The 14,175-nt window shown below is 45.6% G+C and overlaps 1 protein-coding gene across 5 annotated transcripts in view; it reads right to left on the reverse strand.

Annotated features, from left to right (window-relative positions):
• LOC110535504 (calcium-transporting ATPase type 2C member 1) overlaps positions 1-14,175 on the reverse strand; it is a 47,741-nt gene that overhangs the window by 23,795 nt on the left and 9,771 nt on the right. For 2 of the 5 annotated variants that reach the window (XM_090222414.1, XM_090222421.1), the window contains exons 2-9: positions 8,386-8,490; positions 7,996-8,112; positions 3,089-3,178; positions 2,869-2,904; positions 2,522-2,583; positions 1,787-1,895; positions 1,458-1,607; positions 1,143-1,287 (exon numbers count right to left, since the gene is read on the reverse strand). In XM_090222414.1, the coding sequence (XP_090078540.1) occupies positions 1,143-1,287; positions 1,458-1,607; positions 1,787-1,895; positions 2,522-2,583; positions 2,869-2,904; positions 3,089-3,178; positions 7,996-8,112; positions 8,386-8,490 (814 nt within the window). Of the gene's footprint in view, positions 1-1,142; positions 1,288-1,457; positions 1,608-1,786; positions 1,896-2,521; positions 2,584-2,868; positions 2,905-3,088; positions 3,179-7,995; positions 8,113-8,385; positions 8,491-9,747; positions 9,935-13,775; positions 13,962-14,175 lie in introns of those variants that run through there. The other 3 variants (XM_090222416.1, XM_090222411.1, XM_090222408.1) reach the window with 3 other exon arrangements.

Raw genomic sequence — 14,175 nt, forward strand, 5'->3', positions numbered from 1 at the left:
AGTATAAACTGGCTTGGAGCAGTATATATACACACACAGTATAAACTGGCTTGGAGCAGTATATATATACACACAGTATAAACTGGCTTGGAGCAGTATATATACACACACAGTATAAACTGGCTTGGAGCAGTATATATATACACACAGTATAAACTGGCTTGGAGCAGTATATATATACACACAGTATAAACTGGCTTGGAGCAGTATATATACACACACAGTATAAACTGGCTTGGAGCAGTATATATATACACACAGTATAAACTGGCTTGGAGCAGTATATATACACACACAGTATAAACTGGCTTGGAGCAGTATATATATACACACAGTATAAACTGGCTTGGAGCAGTATATATACACACACAGTATAAACTGGCTTGGAGCAGTATATATATACACACAGTATAAACTGGCTTGGAGCAGTATATATACACACACAGTATAAACTGGCTTGGAGCAGTATATATATACACACAGTATAAACTGGCTTGGAGCAGTATATATACACACACAGTATAAACTGGCTTGGAGCAGTATATATACACACACAGTATAAACTGGCTTGGAGCAGTATATATACACACACAGTATAAACTGGCTTGGAGCAGTATATATATACACACAGTATAAACTGGCTTGGAGCAGTATATAGACAGTATAAACTGGCGTGGAGCATACAGTATGTCTATAGAAAATACCTCTTGGAGAGGCAGACAAGAACATGCAATACCCTTTGGTAACGTTACCAATGTTCTTGAATGTTCTTGTCTGCCTCTCCAAGAGGTATTTTCTATAGACACATATATAAATATTTGCAAATAAATTCATTTTAAATCCTACAATGTGAACCTATCATGAAAATTACAGGCCTCTCTCATATTTTTAAGTGGGAGAACTTGCACAATTGGTGGCTGACTAAATACTTTTTTGCCCCACTGTGTGTGTGTGTGTGTGTATATATATATATATATATATATAGCGACTTACAGTCATGCGTGGATACATTTTACATATGGGTGTTCCCTGGGAATCGAACCCACCAATCCTGAAGTTGCAAGCGCCATGCTCTACCTACTGAGCCATTCAGGACCATAAGAACATGTGCACATTTGAGAACAACAAAAAATATGTAGTACCTATGATTCCAAAGGAATAAAGTGAGAGCTGTTTTCCAAGAAGGTCCATGCTTTTCTGTAAAGGTGTTTTAGGGGCCTCCTCTGCTTGCATCATCTTAAAAACCTCTCCAAATTCAGAATTTTCTCCTGTGCCTATGACGATACCCTATAAAGACAAAAACAAAAAAGTTACACAATGATATAAGACGTTATTAATCACAATCTGTAACTTTAATTTCCAGCCAGAAGTGCTGCTCCATAATTTATTGGTAAACTGTTGGGATGGGTCATGTGACATTGTGGTCAACCATGACCTTCAACAGACATCCTAGGTACCTTGGCTTTGCCACATCGCACCAGGGTTCCCATGAAGGCCACATTGCTGCGGGAGGTGATGTCATTGTTGGTGGGCTGGTGGGACGTGGACTTGGAGCAGGGCGTGGTCTCTCCCGTCAGACTGGACTCATCCACTGATAGGTCAGTTGCCTGGGAGAGAGAGAGGGGTGAAAGGGTTGCCAGTCACTTCAGCAATTATTTTGCTGCCAGCTTTTTGTTGTTGTGTAGAGCTAGTGAAGTCTCACCCTTTGCAGATCTATATTTATGTGTAAGAGTGAGGACGACAATATCTTTTACAGCTTCTGAACAGGTGTGAGTGTATAACATACCTCAAAGAGTCGTAGATCAGCTGGGACTCTCTCCCCAACAGAGAGACAGACCGTGTCTCCAGGGACCAACTCCCGAGCCAGCATGCGCTCCAGATGTCCTTCCCTCACACTAGAGGGGGGAGAGATGGAGAGAGACAGAAACGGGAAGAACAAGACAGTGAGCGAGACAGAGAGCGAGACAGAGAGCGCACGAGAAGAGAGAGAGACAAACAGGGAGAACGAGACAGAAGACGAGATAAAGAAAGAGCGAGACAGAGAGCGAGACAAAAGATAGAAAGCGAGACCGAGAGAGAGGAGAGGGAATTGAACTGTAATCAGCAATGACCATGCTAATGCTACAGTATGCAAGCTATCCTGCACTATGCTAGTTCCACCACCAGCATCCAAGGGCAACAGCTTGTAGCAGCCTGGGGATATGGAAGAGAGAGTGTGTGTGTGTGTGTGTATTTTGAGGGGAGGGGGGGATCTTGTGTTTGAAGTGCAAATCTGGCCCTCTGGATCCTGTTTGAAGTGGAAATTACATCCATATCTCCATGTCCCCTTTACACTTCTTTCAGGAGGCACCAGTGCTTTCTTTATCCCAGGATGTGTGCACTAAGTCTATGGGAGTGACGATGGTCCTAAGCTGCTTCCACTGTCATGTTTGACTGTCATTCCATATGTAGATACAATTAGTGATGGGTGAGTAAGAAAAACATAGCAGAGAGCATTGGGGCTGAGAGAGGCAGTGCTCACCAGTGGCATTCTGGAGGCACAAGTTTTCCCAGCTCTTCAAGGGACTTCTCGGAGCGGTATTCCTTCAGAGAAACAGAGCGAGCATAGCTGAAACAACTCTCTACGAATGTCTTTGATCAGTTCTCATGCCCCTCATAAATGATGGAACAGCAATGCATTTCCAATGTTCTCTCTACGGAGACGAGCCCCACACACACACACCCGTCTGTTCTGTACCACTGTGATCCATTTGGCATCTGGCTTTGTGCTCTGAGAATACACCATGACATCTGCACAGAAACACACTGACTGACTCCCTGTCACAACTAACACAGTTCACAGAGTGAAGGCAAATACAGAAGTCTCACCTGGACAAAGGCAACTGTAACCACTATTATAATGGCCTGTCAAGGAGAAAAAGAGGGATGGGGGAGAGAGAGAGATATATAATAGGTTAGCGCTTAACTCCCCATTCTCTGTAGTACCCAGTCTAATCCGTTGTCAGACACATTTCTGGAGCACCATAGAATTACTCACATTACTAAATGGTATACTATAAATAACCTGTGTGGTGATGGGGTTCCTTACCACTGTGATGCTGATGGCATCATCAAACTGGTGCATGAGCACACTGATGACAGCAGAGGCCAGTAGCAACATGATGAGAGGATCCTTAAACTGGGGGAGGGAGAGAGAGAGAGAGAGAATACCATCATTGAGCTGCTGCACTGCACGATCAATACCAATGTTCCACATCTGATGTGATCCGTAGTGACTTGTGTGAGTGTGTGTGACTGAATGAGTGAGTGTGTGACTATATAGAAGAGACACAGAATAAGGGTCTCTGTACAGAGAAAGTCAGAAGCCCATTCATTTGTCAAACAAGGTCCTGGAAGCTGCCGGAAGGTTGTCACACACACATAAGGTATACTGTATCTCAATGACACAGTAATACTTTCAATGACACGGCAAACCTCCAACACAGTCAGAAACTACATCTCCTCTACATGTGAAACTTCTCTGGCAGGCAGAGCGAGAGTAATTGCTGAATGTAGCCTGGTTCCTTTGGCGGACAGAGAGACAGAGAGAGACCAAGGGAGACAGACAGAGAGAGAGAGTAATGGTTGAATGTTGCCTGGTTCCTCTGGCAGATAGAGAGAGAGACAGAGACACAGAGAGAGACAGAGCGAGAGAGAGTGTAATGGCTGAATGTAGCCTGGTTCCTCTCTGGTTTCTTCCTAGGATCCTGCCTTTTAGGGAGCGTTTCCTAGCCACCACGCTTCTACATCTGCATTGCTTAGCGTTTGGGGTTTTAGGCTGACTTTAGAGGCGAGGGGAGACTGACTGATCTACAAATCACCTTGCATCATAAATAACTACTTAATATTATTTGCAGATCAGTCAGTCGGTCACAATGGACATCATGGCTTTGATGCTCTCAAATACGGCCACTGACTGCAAAGTGGGAGGACAGGTCCAATCTGTCATGTCTGGGCAAGACACTAATTAGCCAGCCAATGGCGCTGTCGCTCCCTTTGCCAGGATAATTGAGGCGGCATGGCGAGCGGACAAAGCGCTGAGTCTACAGTAATTGTGTTCAATACTTACATAGGGGTTCAAAATCAGGTAGGAGTGACAGTGTTTGATTAAAGGCCTCCAGAGCCCTGGTTTCCTGGTTACTTCTGACAGGAACAAGATCAGGTAGGAGTGACAGTGTTTGATTAAAGGCCTCCAGAGCCCTGGTTTCCTGGTTACTTCTGACAAGAACAAGATCCCCCTATAGGCCCATTACCTTCCTAAATGCTGACGTCACACTCTGGGATTTATCCTGTACACACAATTACCTCTGTAGTCAGTAGGGCTCCCTGTAGTCTACTAGCATCTGGAATTCAACTGCTCTGCAGTTACTTGTCTGTTCTGCCTTTCACATGAATTAACACAAGGACATCACAGTCTTTGACCACTATGTACCCACTGTTGGACTCTCAGAGAGATGGATTCAACACCACTATGTACCCACTGTTGGCCTCTCAGAGAGATGGATTCAACACCACTATGTACCCACTGTTGGCCTCTCAGAGAGATGGATTCAACACCACTATGTACCCACTGTTGGCCTCTCAGAGAGATGGATTCAACACCACTATGTACCCACTGTTGGCCTCTCAGAGAGATGGATTCAACACCACTATGTACCCACTGTCGGCCTCTCAGAGAGATGGATTCAACACCACTATGTACACACTGTTGGACTCTCAGAGAGATGGATTCAACACCACTATGTACCCACTGTTGGCCTCTCAGAGGGATGGATTCAACACCACTATGTACCCACTGTTGGCCTCTCAGAGAGATGGATTCAACACCACTATGTACCCACTGTTGGCCTCTCAGCGAGATGGATTCAACACCACTATGTACCCACTGTTGGCCTCTCAGAGAGATGGATTCAACACCACTATGTACCCACTGTTGGCCTCTCAGAGAGATGGATTCAACACCACTATGTACCCACTGTTGGCCTCTCAGAGAGATGGATTCAACACCACTATGTACCCACTGTTGGCCTCTCAGAGAGATGGATTCAACACCACTATGTACCCACTGTTGGCCTCTCAGAGAGATGGATTCAACACTCTATGTACCCACTGTTGGCCTCTCAGAGAGATGGATTCAACACCACTATGTACCCACTGTTGGCCTCTCAGAGAGATGGATTCAACACCACTATGTACCCACTGTTGGCCTCTCAGAGAGATAGATACAACACCACTATGTACCCACTGTTGGCCTCTCAGAGAGATAGATACAACACCACTATGTACCCACTGTTGGCCTCTCAGAGAGATGGATTCAACACCACTATGTACCCACTGTCGGCCTCTCAGAGAGATGGACCAATAGGTACAGTGCTTTTTAGAGCGCAGTCTGATAACAGTGATAAATGACTCTTCACGCCACCAGTTTATCCTTTGGGATGCTAAAAATTGATGAAAATCTGTAGCGGCAACGAGGTGCAGCGATGGGGGAGATAATGATGATGATGATGCCAAACTAAAGCCTTGTGCTGCTTTCTCACTTTGCTGCTAAAAATACTGGTGAGAAGATCACACACACAAAATTTGGATCTGAGCTTATAATGGTATCATCCAAGAGACAAGGGAGAGATGGAACTGATGGTGGGATCCTCCAGGAGACAGGGAGAGATGGAGCTGATGGTGGGATCCTCCAGGAGACAGGGAGAGATGGAGCTGATGGTGGGGTCCTCCAGGAGACAGGGAGAGATGGAGCTGATGGTGGGGTCCTCCAGGAGACAGGGAGAGATGGAGCTGAGCTGATGGTGGGAGCCTTCAGGAGACAGGGAGAGATGGAGCTGATGGTGGGATCCTCCAGGAGACAGGGAGAGATGGAGCTGATGGTGGGGTCCTCCAGGAGACAGGGAGTGAGGGAGCTGAGCTGATGGTGGGATCCTCCAGGAGAAAGGGAGAGATGGAGCTGAGCTGATGGTGGGAGCCTCCAGGAGACAGGGAGAGATGGAGCTGAGCTGATGGTGGGATCCTCCAGGAGACAGGGAGAGTACCACATTGCTGCTCTGTTCTGTACAGATAACCTGCCTGACTGGCACAGCCCAAACTAGTGACAGATTAAAGACCCGAATGCTTGTAGCTCTTCACTCAGTGTGTGTGTGTGTGTGTGTGTGTGTGTGTGTGTGTGTCAATACTGCTTATGACAGATTTCACACACACACACACACACACACACAAACAAATTAGCTAGCTAGACTGGACCATCTCTGGTAGTTCAGTAACTCAGTAAAGGCATGTCAGGCCTCAAGCCATAACACAGAGGAGGAATCTGATCTGGCAACAGAGGAGGAATCTGATCTGACAACAGAGGAGGAATCTGATCTGACAACAGAGGAGTCAGGGGAGTGGGGGAATGGCACCCTCCCAAGTCAGACGATAGGGAGGGATGAATACAATAGTGGTGAATGAATACCCTGATTAATATTCTAGATAATTGTTATATGTAATCTTGAGTAGTGCCCTGTACTGGGCAGTACTGCCTTTCTATGGACGCTGACCCTGTCACCTAGGGGAGTTAGGTTTGGGTCTTACGCATTTTGGGACAAATGGTGTTGAGAAAATACCATAAAATGGAGAATGGAGAATGGAAAATGGTGCTACTGATAACCAGATCAGAGGCTGTTCTGGTTCAATCTGGCTAGATCCAAAGTGCCTCAGTACTTAAAAAAAAAAATATATATATATATTTTTTTTAAAAAAGGATTTCCCCCCTGCAATTTAAACCAACCAAAGCTCCGAAGTACAGCAATGGTTCATGGCATAATTACGTATTTTTCTATATGTTTCCATGGCAACAGGAGGGTGCATCTCACGTCAACCACGTGATGAGTAAGTGGCTGATCTTTCATCTTCAGCAGGGTGTCAAAGGGGGTGAAACAAAGAAGGAACAGAGAGAGAGAGGGGGTGAGAGAGACAGGGGGGAGAGAGCGGGTGGGGGGGAGCAAGAGAGAGGGGGGAGAAAAGAGAGGGGGGGAATGAGAGAGAGGGGGGGCGCGAGAGAGGGGGGAGAGCAAGCGAGAGAGAGGGGGGAGAGCGAGCGAGAGAGAGGGGGGAGAGCGAGCGAGAGAGAGGGGGGGAGAGAGATTGAGAGAGAGGAGAGGGGGGGAGAGAGATTGAGAGAGAGGAGAGGGGGGGGGGGCAGCATCCCTCATTCTCTCCATCTCTCAGTGTGAAGGAGAAAAACAGCCTCTCAGGGCGGCAGCTCTATATTTATCCGACCGCTCATCACTTTGCTTCTGGCCATGGAAGACAGAAACCAGGCAGAATAGAGCGGCCCAGTTTTTTCCTCCTCTTCTCTCCCTCCCTCCCTCCTACCCCAGAGGACACTGGGAGCTTTTGTCCTTGCAAAAGAAGTCAAGAGCAATCCAAGAGCGGGGCGGAGGAGGACAGCAGGTGATCTGTGATATTTCACATGTACTAAACACTACAGCATGTAGGGAGGGAGCTGCTTCTGAAACCTGAATCCCTACTGCAGCTTCGGCTTCAGCACTCGCTGGAAATGTCTTGTCAGTGGTGGGATGCTGTGCTAGAACTCCTGTATCAAAGCCAGGATGTATCAGGTGAGGGTGTTCCCCTTTCTGCTTATTTAGGCTTCACACACATGTACTACAACGCTATAATAACGGTATGAATTTCAGCTTTCGGTAGCTTCCCTTCACTCTTCAGGGAATTGTACTTTTTCAGCTTGACGTTGACAAGCGATTTGTAGTTCTATCCTTCACTCTCCAGGGAGTTGTACTTTTTCAGCTTGACGTTGACAAGGGATTTGTAGTTCTATCCTTCACTCTCCAGGGAGTTGTACTTTTTCAGCTTGACGTTGACAAGGGATTTGTAGTTCTATCCTTCACTCTCCAGGGAGTTGTACTTTTTCAGCTTGACAAGACATTTGTAGTTCTATCTGCCACTCACCTGGGAGATGTACTTCCTCCAGAGAGGCTCCTCCTCATTGATGTCGAACTCATTCCAGCCATGGTAGGCACGGCGACGGGTGACCTCACTGTGGGTCAGGCCGTACTGCAGGTCAGCCTGAGGGAAGGAGCATGGTTACCAACAACAACGGTGTTAGGTGACTAGCGTGTGACGATGAGATGAGGGACTCACCCTTCAGTGTGCTGGTGCTGTTTGACAGTTCAGTGATGCTGACTAGGCCTAACTTGTGTCACCTAGCCATCTTAAGATGGATGCACTAACTAAGTCGTCTGGATAAGAGTGTCAGTTAAACGACTCAAATGTCTATGCACTAATGGTAATGGAATAAAATGTTAGTAAATTGTACATTTTTCACTGTGCCATACGTACCTGCAGGACACACGTTACTTCGTTCACTGGTAATTCACTGGCTTTTTTTGAAGTTAGTACTGGAACCATGGTCTCATCTTCACATTGGGGTTGTCTCTCAGAAAGCTGCAACAGACAGACAATAACATTAGGAGAAACAAGACATATCCATTATCCTTGTATATAGCCCCGGTATTGGTATTTTATCATGTTACTATTTCCTTTAGTTTATTTAGATAATTTTTCTTACTTTTTTAAAATTCTGTATTGTTAGTGAAAGGCTGGTAAGTAAGCATTTCACAGTAAAGTCTACATCTGTTGTATTGCACATGTGACAAACAATTTGATTTGATTTAACACAATCAAAAATGTAATCCCTTGCATAATTAGTGTAGTCCAGGCAGCATGATGCTAAAACTACACCCACAGAGATTAGATGGTAGCCCTTCTCATCACGCCATAGCCTTTGCTATATCATAGCTTGAAGATGAAGGCTGCACTTCGCTCCACTATGCTGATGTTCTGCCGTTAGGTCAGATGTTCTACTGACCCCCAGGTTCACCAGGCAGCATGATGCTAAAACTACACCCACAGAGATTAGATGGTAGCCCTTCTCATCACGCCATAACCTTTGCTATATCATAGCTTGAAGATGAAGGCTGCACTTCGCTCCACTATGCTGATGTTCTGCCGTTAGGTCAGATGTTCTACTGACCCCCAGGTTCACCAGGCAGCATGATGCTAAAACTACACCCACAGAGATTAGATGGTAGCCCTTCTCATCACGCCATAACCTTTGCTATATCATAGCTTGAAGATGAAGGCTGCACTTCGCTCCACTATGCTGATGTTCTGCCGTTAGGTCAGATGTTCTACTGACCCCCAGGTTCACCAGGCAGCATGATGCTAAAACTACACCCACAGAGATTAGATGGTAGCCCTTCTCATCACGCCATAACCTTTGCTATATCATAGCTTGAAGATGAAGGCTGCACTTCGCTCCACTATGCTGATGTGCTGCCGTTAGGTCAGATGCTCTACTGACCCCCAGGTTCACCAGGCAGCCAAACAATATCACTCATACAATGTCACCAAGATCAGGCATACCAGGACTAAGGCTCAAACATGTTTCATGACAATCAACAAATCAACAGCTTTTTTGTGATAGTTTTTTCAAAAGACAAAAAAAGCATGCTGGGAAAAGAGTACTTCACAACAATGTACCATGTGCCAACTGGTTGCAATGCAGAGCTAGGTTATCTAATCCATCAACTGAGGTCCAGCAAAAGGCAGTCTGCTGTGCTCCCTCTGCCAACATAGACAGTCAACACCTGTGGTTACTCGTCAGTCCTCCTCGTCAAACAAACCATCTCACTCTGTTACCGTAGAGAGGATTGTAGGCAGGCGATGACACAGCAACCGTATGACAGGCAGGGGGATGAATGACCTGTTCTGTGCATCTTCATCTCTCCCGGCCACACCTCCTGGTCCTGCCCGTAACATCTACTGCTAAAAAGGTATCCAACCAACATCTGTCTGTGTGTCTCACAACTCCCCCAGAACAACCAAAATCCCACTCCTTCTCCTCCCTCGCCTGGTGTCTTCCCTCTCCTCTCCACCATTCAGATGAGACAAAGTATCTTACATAAGTAAGGAGGCTGGAGAGTGTTCTGTTAGCCTGAGAGGATTCCATCTAATTAAGAGTGACAAGAGCTTAAACCTGGATCAGATTCTCTCTGTCTGTCTCCCCTCATCTTCACTCCCTCTCCCCTTCTCCCCCCCTCTCACTCCACTTGGTGTAGAATAATGAATGAAAAGGTCACACTTCTTTCTGTGGAACTGAAGAGCTCTAGAAGAAAAGCTGTAGAGAAGGAGAGGGCCTAGAGGCATGGAGGAGTGAATGAGTAGAGAACCCTCGCTCCTCCTCTCCTCGTCCTTCCTCTCTCTTTACCATCTTCCAACCGCTCTTTACTGCTCTCTCTCTTTAGTCTTCCCCCTACTCAGGTTCTGACAAGAGGCAGAAATTCCCCCTCTACAGGGTTACTCATTTCCTGGCCAGCCAGATAGGCCTGCAGGTCTTCCAAACAAGTTGTGTTCTCATCTATAGATTTAGAATAATGAGGCAAGTCAAAAACCTACTGCTCGATCAATCAAAAAAGCCAACAAAACAAATGTTTATCTATTTTACACAGAAAGACACTATAGTTAGCTAAATGAAGAGATTAAGTGTCCTTCTTATACCAGGGGAACATCCCCAGAAAGGGTTTGCATTCACTTGGTGTAATATAACCTAACAGACACATACAATTGAATACACCCTAACAAACACACAATCTATCAAAGCTCTCCAATAGTGCTGAGCGATGTCTTTTAAACAACTAATTGACCTGTGGTTTTTTTCTGTGAGCTCAATGCACAGTTTCTCTAGAGATGAATCAGATCCAAGTCTGAACCGTGCGATGTAATGGGGGGTTGTAGTTTCCCACAGGCCAATAATCTACATAGTTTAGAGCATAAAACGTGGTAATTAACTACAATGACCATAATCCATTGCGCATCTTCTTGTCCGGTCTGTGTTTATTTTACGCCTGCTACAGGAGAATAATGCACTATTCTGAGGGGATATAGAGAGCCGCTGTTGCATCACGGAGGTATCATCTAAGTGATTGATAGTTGATAGTCAGCAGTCATAAAAGTATGTCTTGTTTACTTTGAATAACTACTCAAATATCTCTATAGAGATGACTTGGAATGAAATAATAAAGTCATCAAATTAAAAAAAAGTGTAATATACACTAATATTTTATTAAAGTAAAGTGTTGTGAATAACTGATAAGCAGTAATGGACAGTCACTAAAATCACGGGACTTTTATTAATTGTTTTATTCTGTGTTGTTACAGCATTTCAACCCACATAATGCATAGTGCATTTAATATTGTTTAAAAAAAATAAAAACCCTTGATAATTATTTATTTTAAATCGAACAGACCTCAAAAAGCACTAATCACTCAGCACTACTCTCCAACCCTGGTCCTGGAGAGATACCCTCCTTTAGGTTCACACTCCAACCCTGGTCCTGGAGAGATACCCTCCTGTAGGTTTTCACTCCAACCCTGGTCCTGGACAGCTACCCTCCTGTAGGTTTTCACTCCAACCCTGTTCCTGGAGAGCTACCCTCCTGTAGGTTTTCACTCCAACCCTGTTCCTGGAGAGATACCCTCCTGTAGGTTTTCACTCCAACCCTGGTCCTGGAGAGATACCCTCCTGTAGGTTTTCACTCCAACCCTGTTCCTGGAGAGATACCCTCCTGTAGGTTTTCACTCCAACCCTGTTCCCAGGGAGCTACCCTCCTGTAGGTTTTCACTCCAACCCTGTTCCTGGAGAGATACCCTCCTGTAGGTTTTCACTCCAACCCTGTTCCCAGGGAGCTACCCTCCTGTAGGTTCACACTCCAACCCTGTTCCTGGACAGCTACCCTCCTGTAGGTTTTCACCCCAACCCTGTTCCTGGAGAGATACCCTCCTGTAGGTTCTCACTCCAACCCTGTTCCTGGAGAGATACCCTCCTGTAGGTTCTCACTCCAACCCTGTTCCTGGAGAGATACCCTCCTGTAGGCAGTGGCAAGTTGATACCGTGAGAAAGGGGCTTTGAAAGAAAGATGAGGTTGGTGATAGGGCTAGGTTACTGCTGTACGCTGACTCACCTTCCCCTATGCTCACTACCAGCTTCTTAGTGTAAACACAGAGCCAAATCAAACAGAAACGGAGCTATACGTCAGCGTTCCTACTCTCGCTTCAGAACAACTGTGATTAGGAAGACAAAGGAGGAAGGATTTTCCCTACTACAATTTGATCATAAGTTAATTCATCCACTCCATCCTGTGTCCCTGACTGTGTCAATCCATCACATTTCACTCCACATCACCTTGTCAATCCATCTTGTTGGAGACCCCTGCCATAAACTAACCCTACATGGACACAGTGACAGACTAACCCTACGGACACAGTGACAGACTAACCCTACGGACACAGTGACAGACTAACCCTACGGACACAGTGACAGACTAACCCTACGGACACAGTGACAGACTAACCCTACGGACACAGTGACAGACTAACCCTACGGACACAGCGACAGACTAACCCTACGGACACAGCGACAGACTAACCCTACGGACACAGTGACAGACTAACCCTAAGGACACAGTGACAGACTAACCCTACGGACACAGTGACAAACTAACCCTACGGACACAGTGACAGACCAACCCTACGGACACAGTGACAGACCAACCCTACGGACACAGTGACAGACCAACCCTATATGGACACAGTGACAGACCAACCCTACGGACACAGTGACAGACTAACCCTACGGACACAGTGACAGACTAACCCTACGGACACAGTGACAGACTAACCCTACGGCACAGTGACAGACTAACCCTACGGACACAGTGACAGACTAACCCTACGGACACAGTGACAGACTAACCCTACGGACACAGTGACAGACTAACCCTACGGACACAGTGACAGACTAACCCTATGGACAGTGCAACAACAGTGCTGTTAATTTGACTAAACTTTCTAACCCATTGGCAAACCGCATTTAGGCTATGTTACCACCAAGCAAACAAAGAGAACTTAGTAACCTAGCCCACAGAGAACTCAGTAACCTAGCCCACAGAGAACTCAGTAACCTAGCCCACAGAGAACTCAGTAACCTAGCCCACAGAGAACCAAACACACAGAGCAATCTGTCTCTCACACACACACACACACACACACACACACACACACACACACACACACACACACACACACACACACACACACACACACACACACACACGGTGTTGGGTCCAGGTCCATTATAGGACCAAGCAGGCCAGGGTTCAAATGCATAGAGTATTTAAATATTTGTATTTAAAAATAAAAATGTGTCTGTGTATTTGAGTATTTTCAAATACATGCCCAAACATCAAGTTTATTTACAAATACATTCCAATATTAAAAATACTTGTATTTTCAAAGAGAAAATATCTAAATACTTACAACATGTCTTTGAAATAAGGCCTTATTGAAATAGCCTAAATGGTATTTAAACCCTGGTCTGTTTACAGTAGTGCATTCATCACAAGGTAGCTAGGTGAGAGAACAACACACTACAGGTGTTGTTTCCTGGTCTAGGTCAGTCATTATCTTTATAAATCAGGCTGCTACCTGTCAATATAAACAGGTTGAGTGGCTGAATCACAGTCTGGGGAATCTGTTTCTCCCTCTTTCTCAAGCAAACAAAGAGAAAATCAGTGGCCTATCACACAGAGAACCAAACACACAGCTGCAAATTGTCTCACGCACACCCTCTCTCACAAAAAGACAGGCTAGACTTGACAGACTGCACATACTATTATAGGTGTAGTTACCGGGTCCGGGTCCTGGATGGCCATTATCGTTGTAGATCAGTACCTGTCAATATCAACAGGTTGACTGGCTGAATTAGTTTGTCTCTCTCTCTCAAGCTAATAAGAGGCAATAGGTACAATCGGAGTATTGTGCTTCCACAGGGTCTGATCTGAACATGGTCAACACACGCCTACTTTAACACACGCCTACTGAGTAGCCATAGGGAGGAGGAGCACCAGGATCAAATAGGAGCAATCAGCTCAAATATGGAAAGGAAAGATCGGATCAAACAAGACCTGTTGAGAGGTCAATGGAAAGGAGAGATCAGATCAAACAAGACCTGCTGAGAGGTCAATGGAAAGGAAAGATCGGATCAAACAAGACCTGTTGAGAGGTCAATGG

This window comes from Oncorhynchus mykiss, chromosome 3 (assembly GCF_057628025.1).
Source record: "Oncorhynchus mykiss isolate SJ-2025 chromosome 3, ASM5762802v1, whole genome shotgun sequence".
Lineage (NCBI taxonomy): Eukaryota > Metazoa > Chordata > Actinopteri > Salmoniformes > Salmonidae > Oncorhynchus > Oncorhynchus mykiss.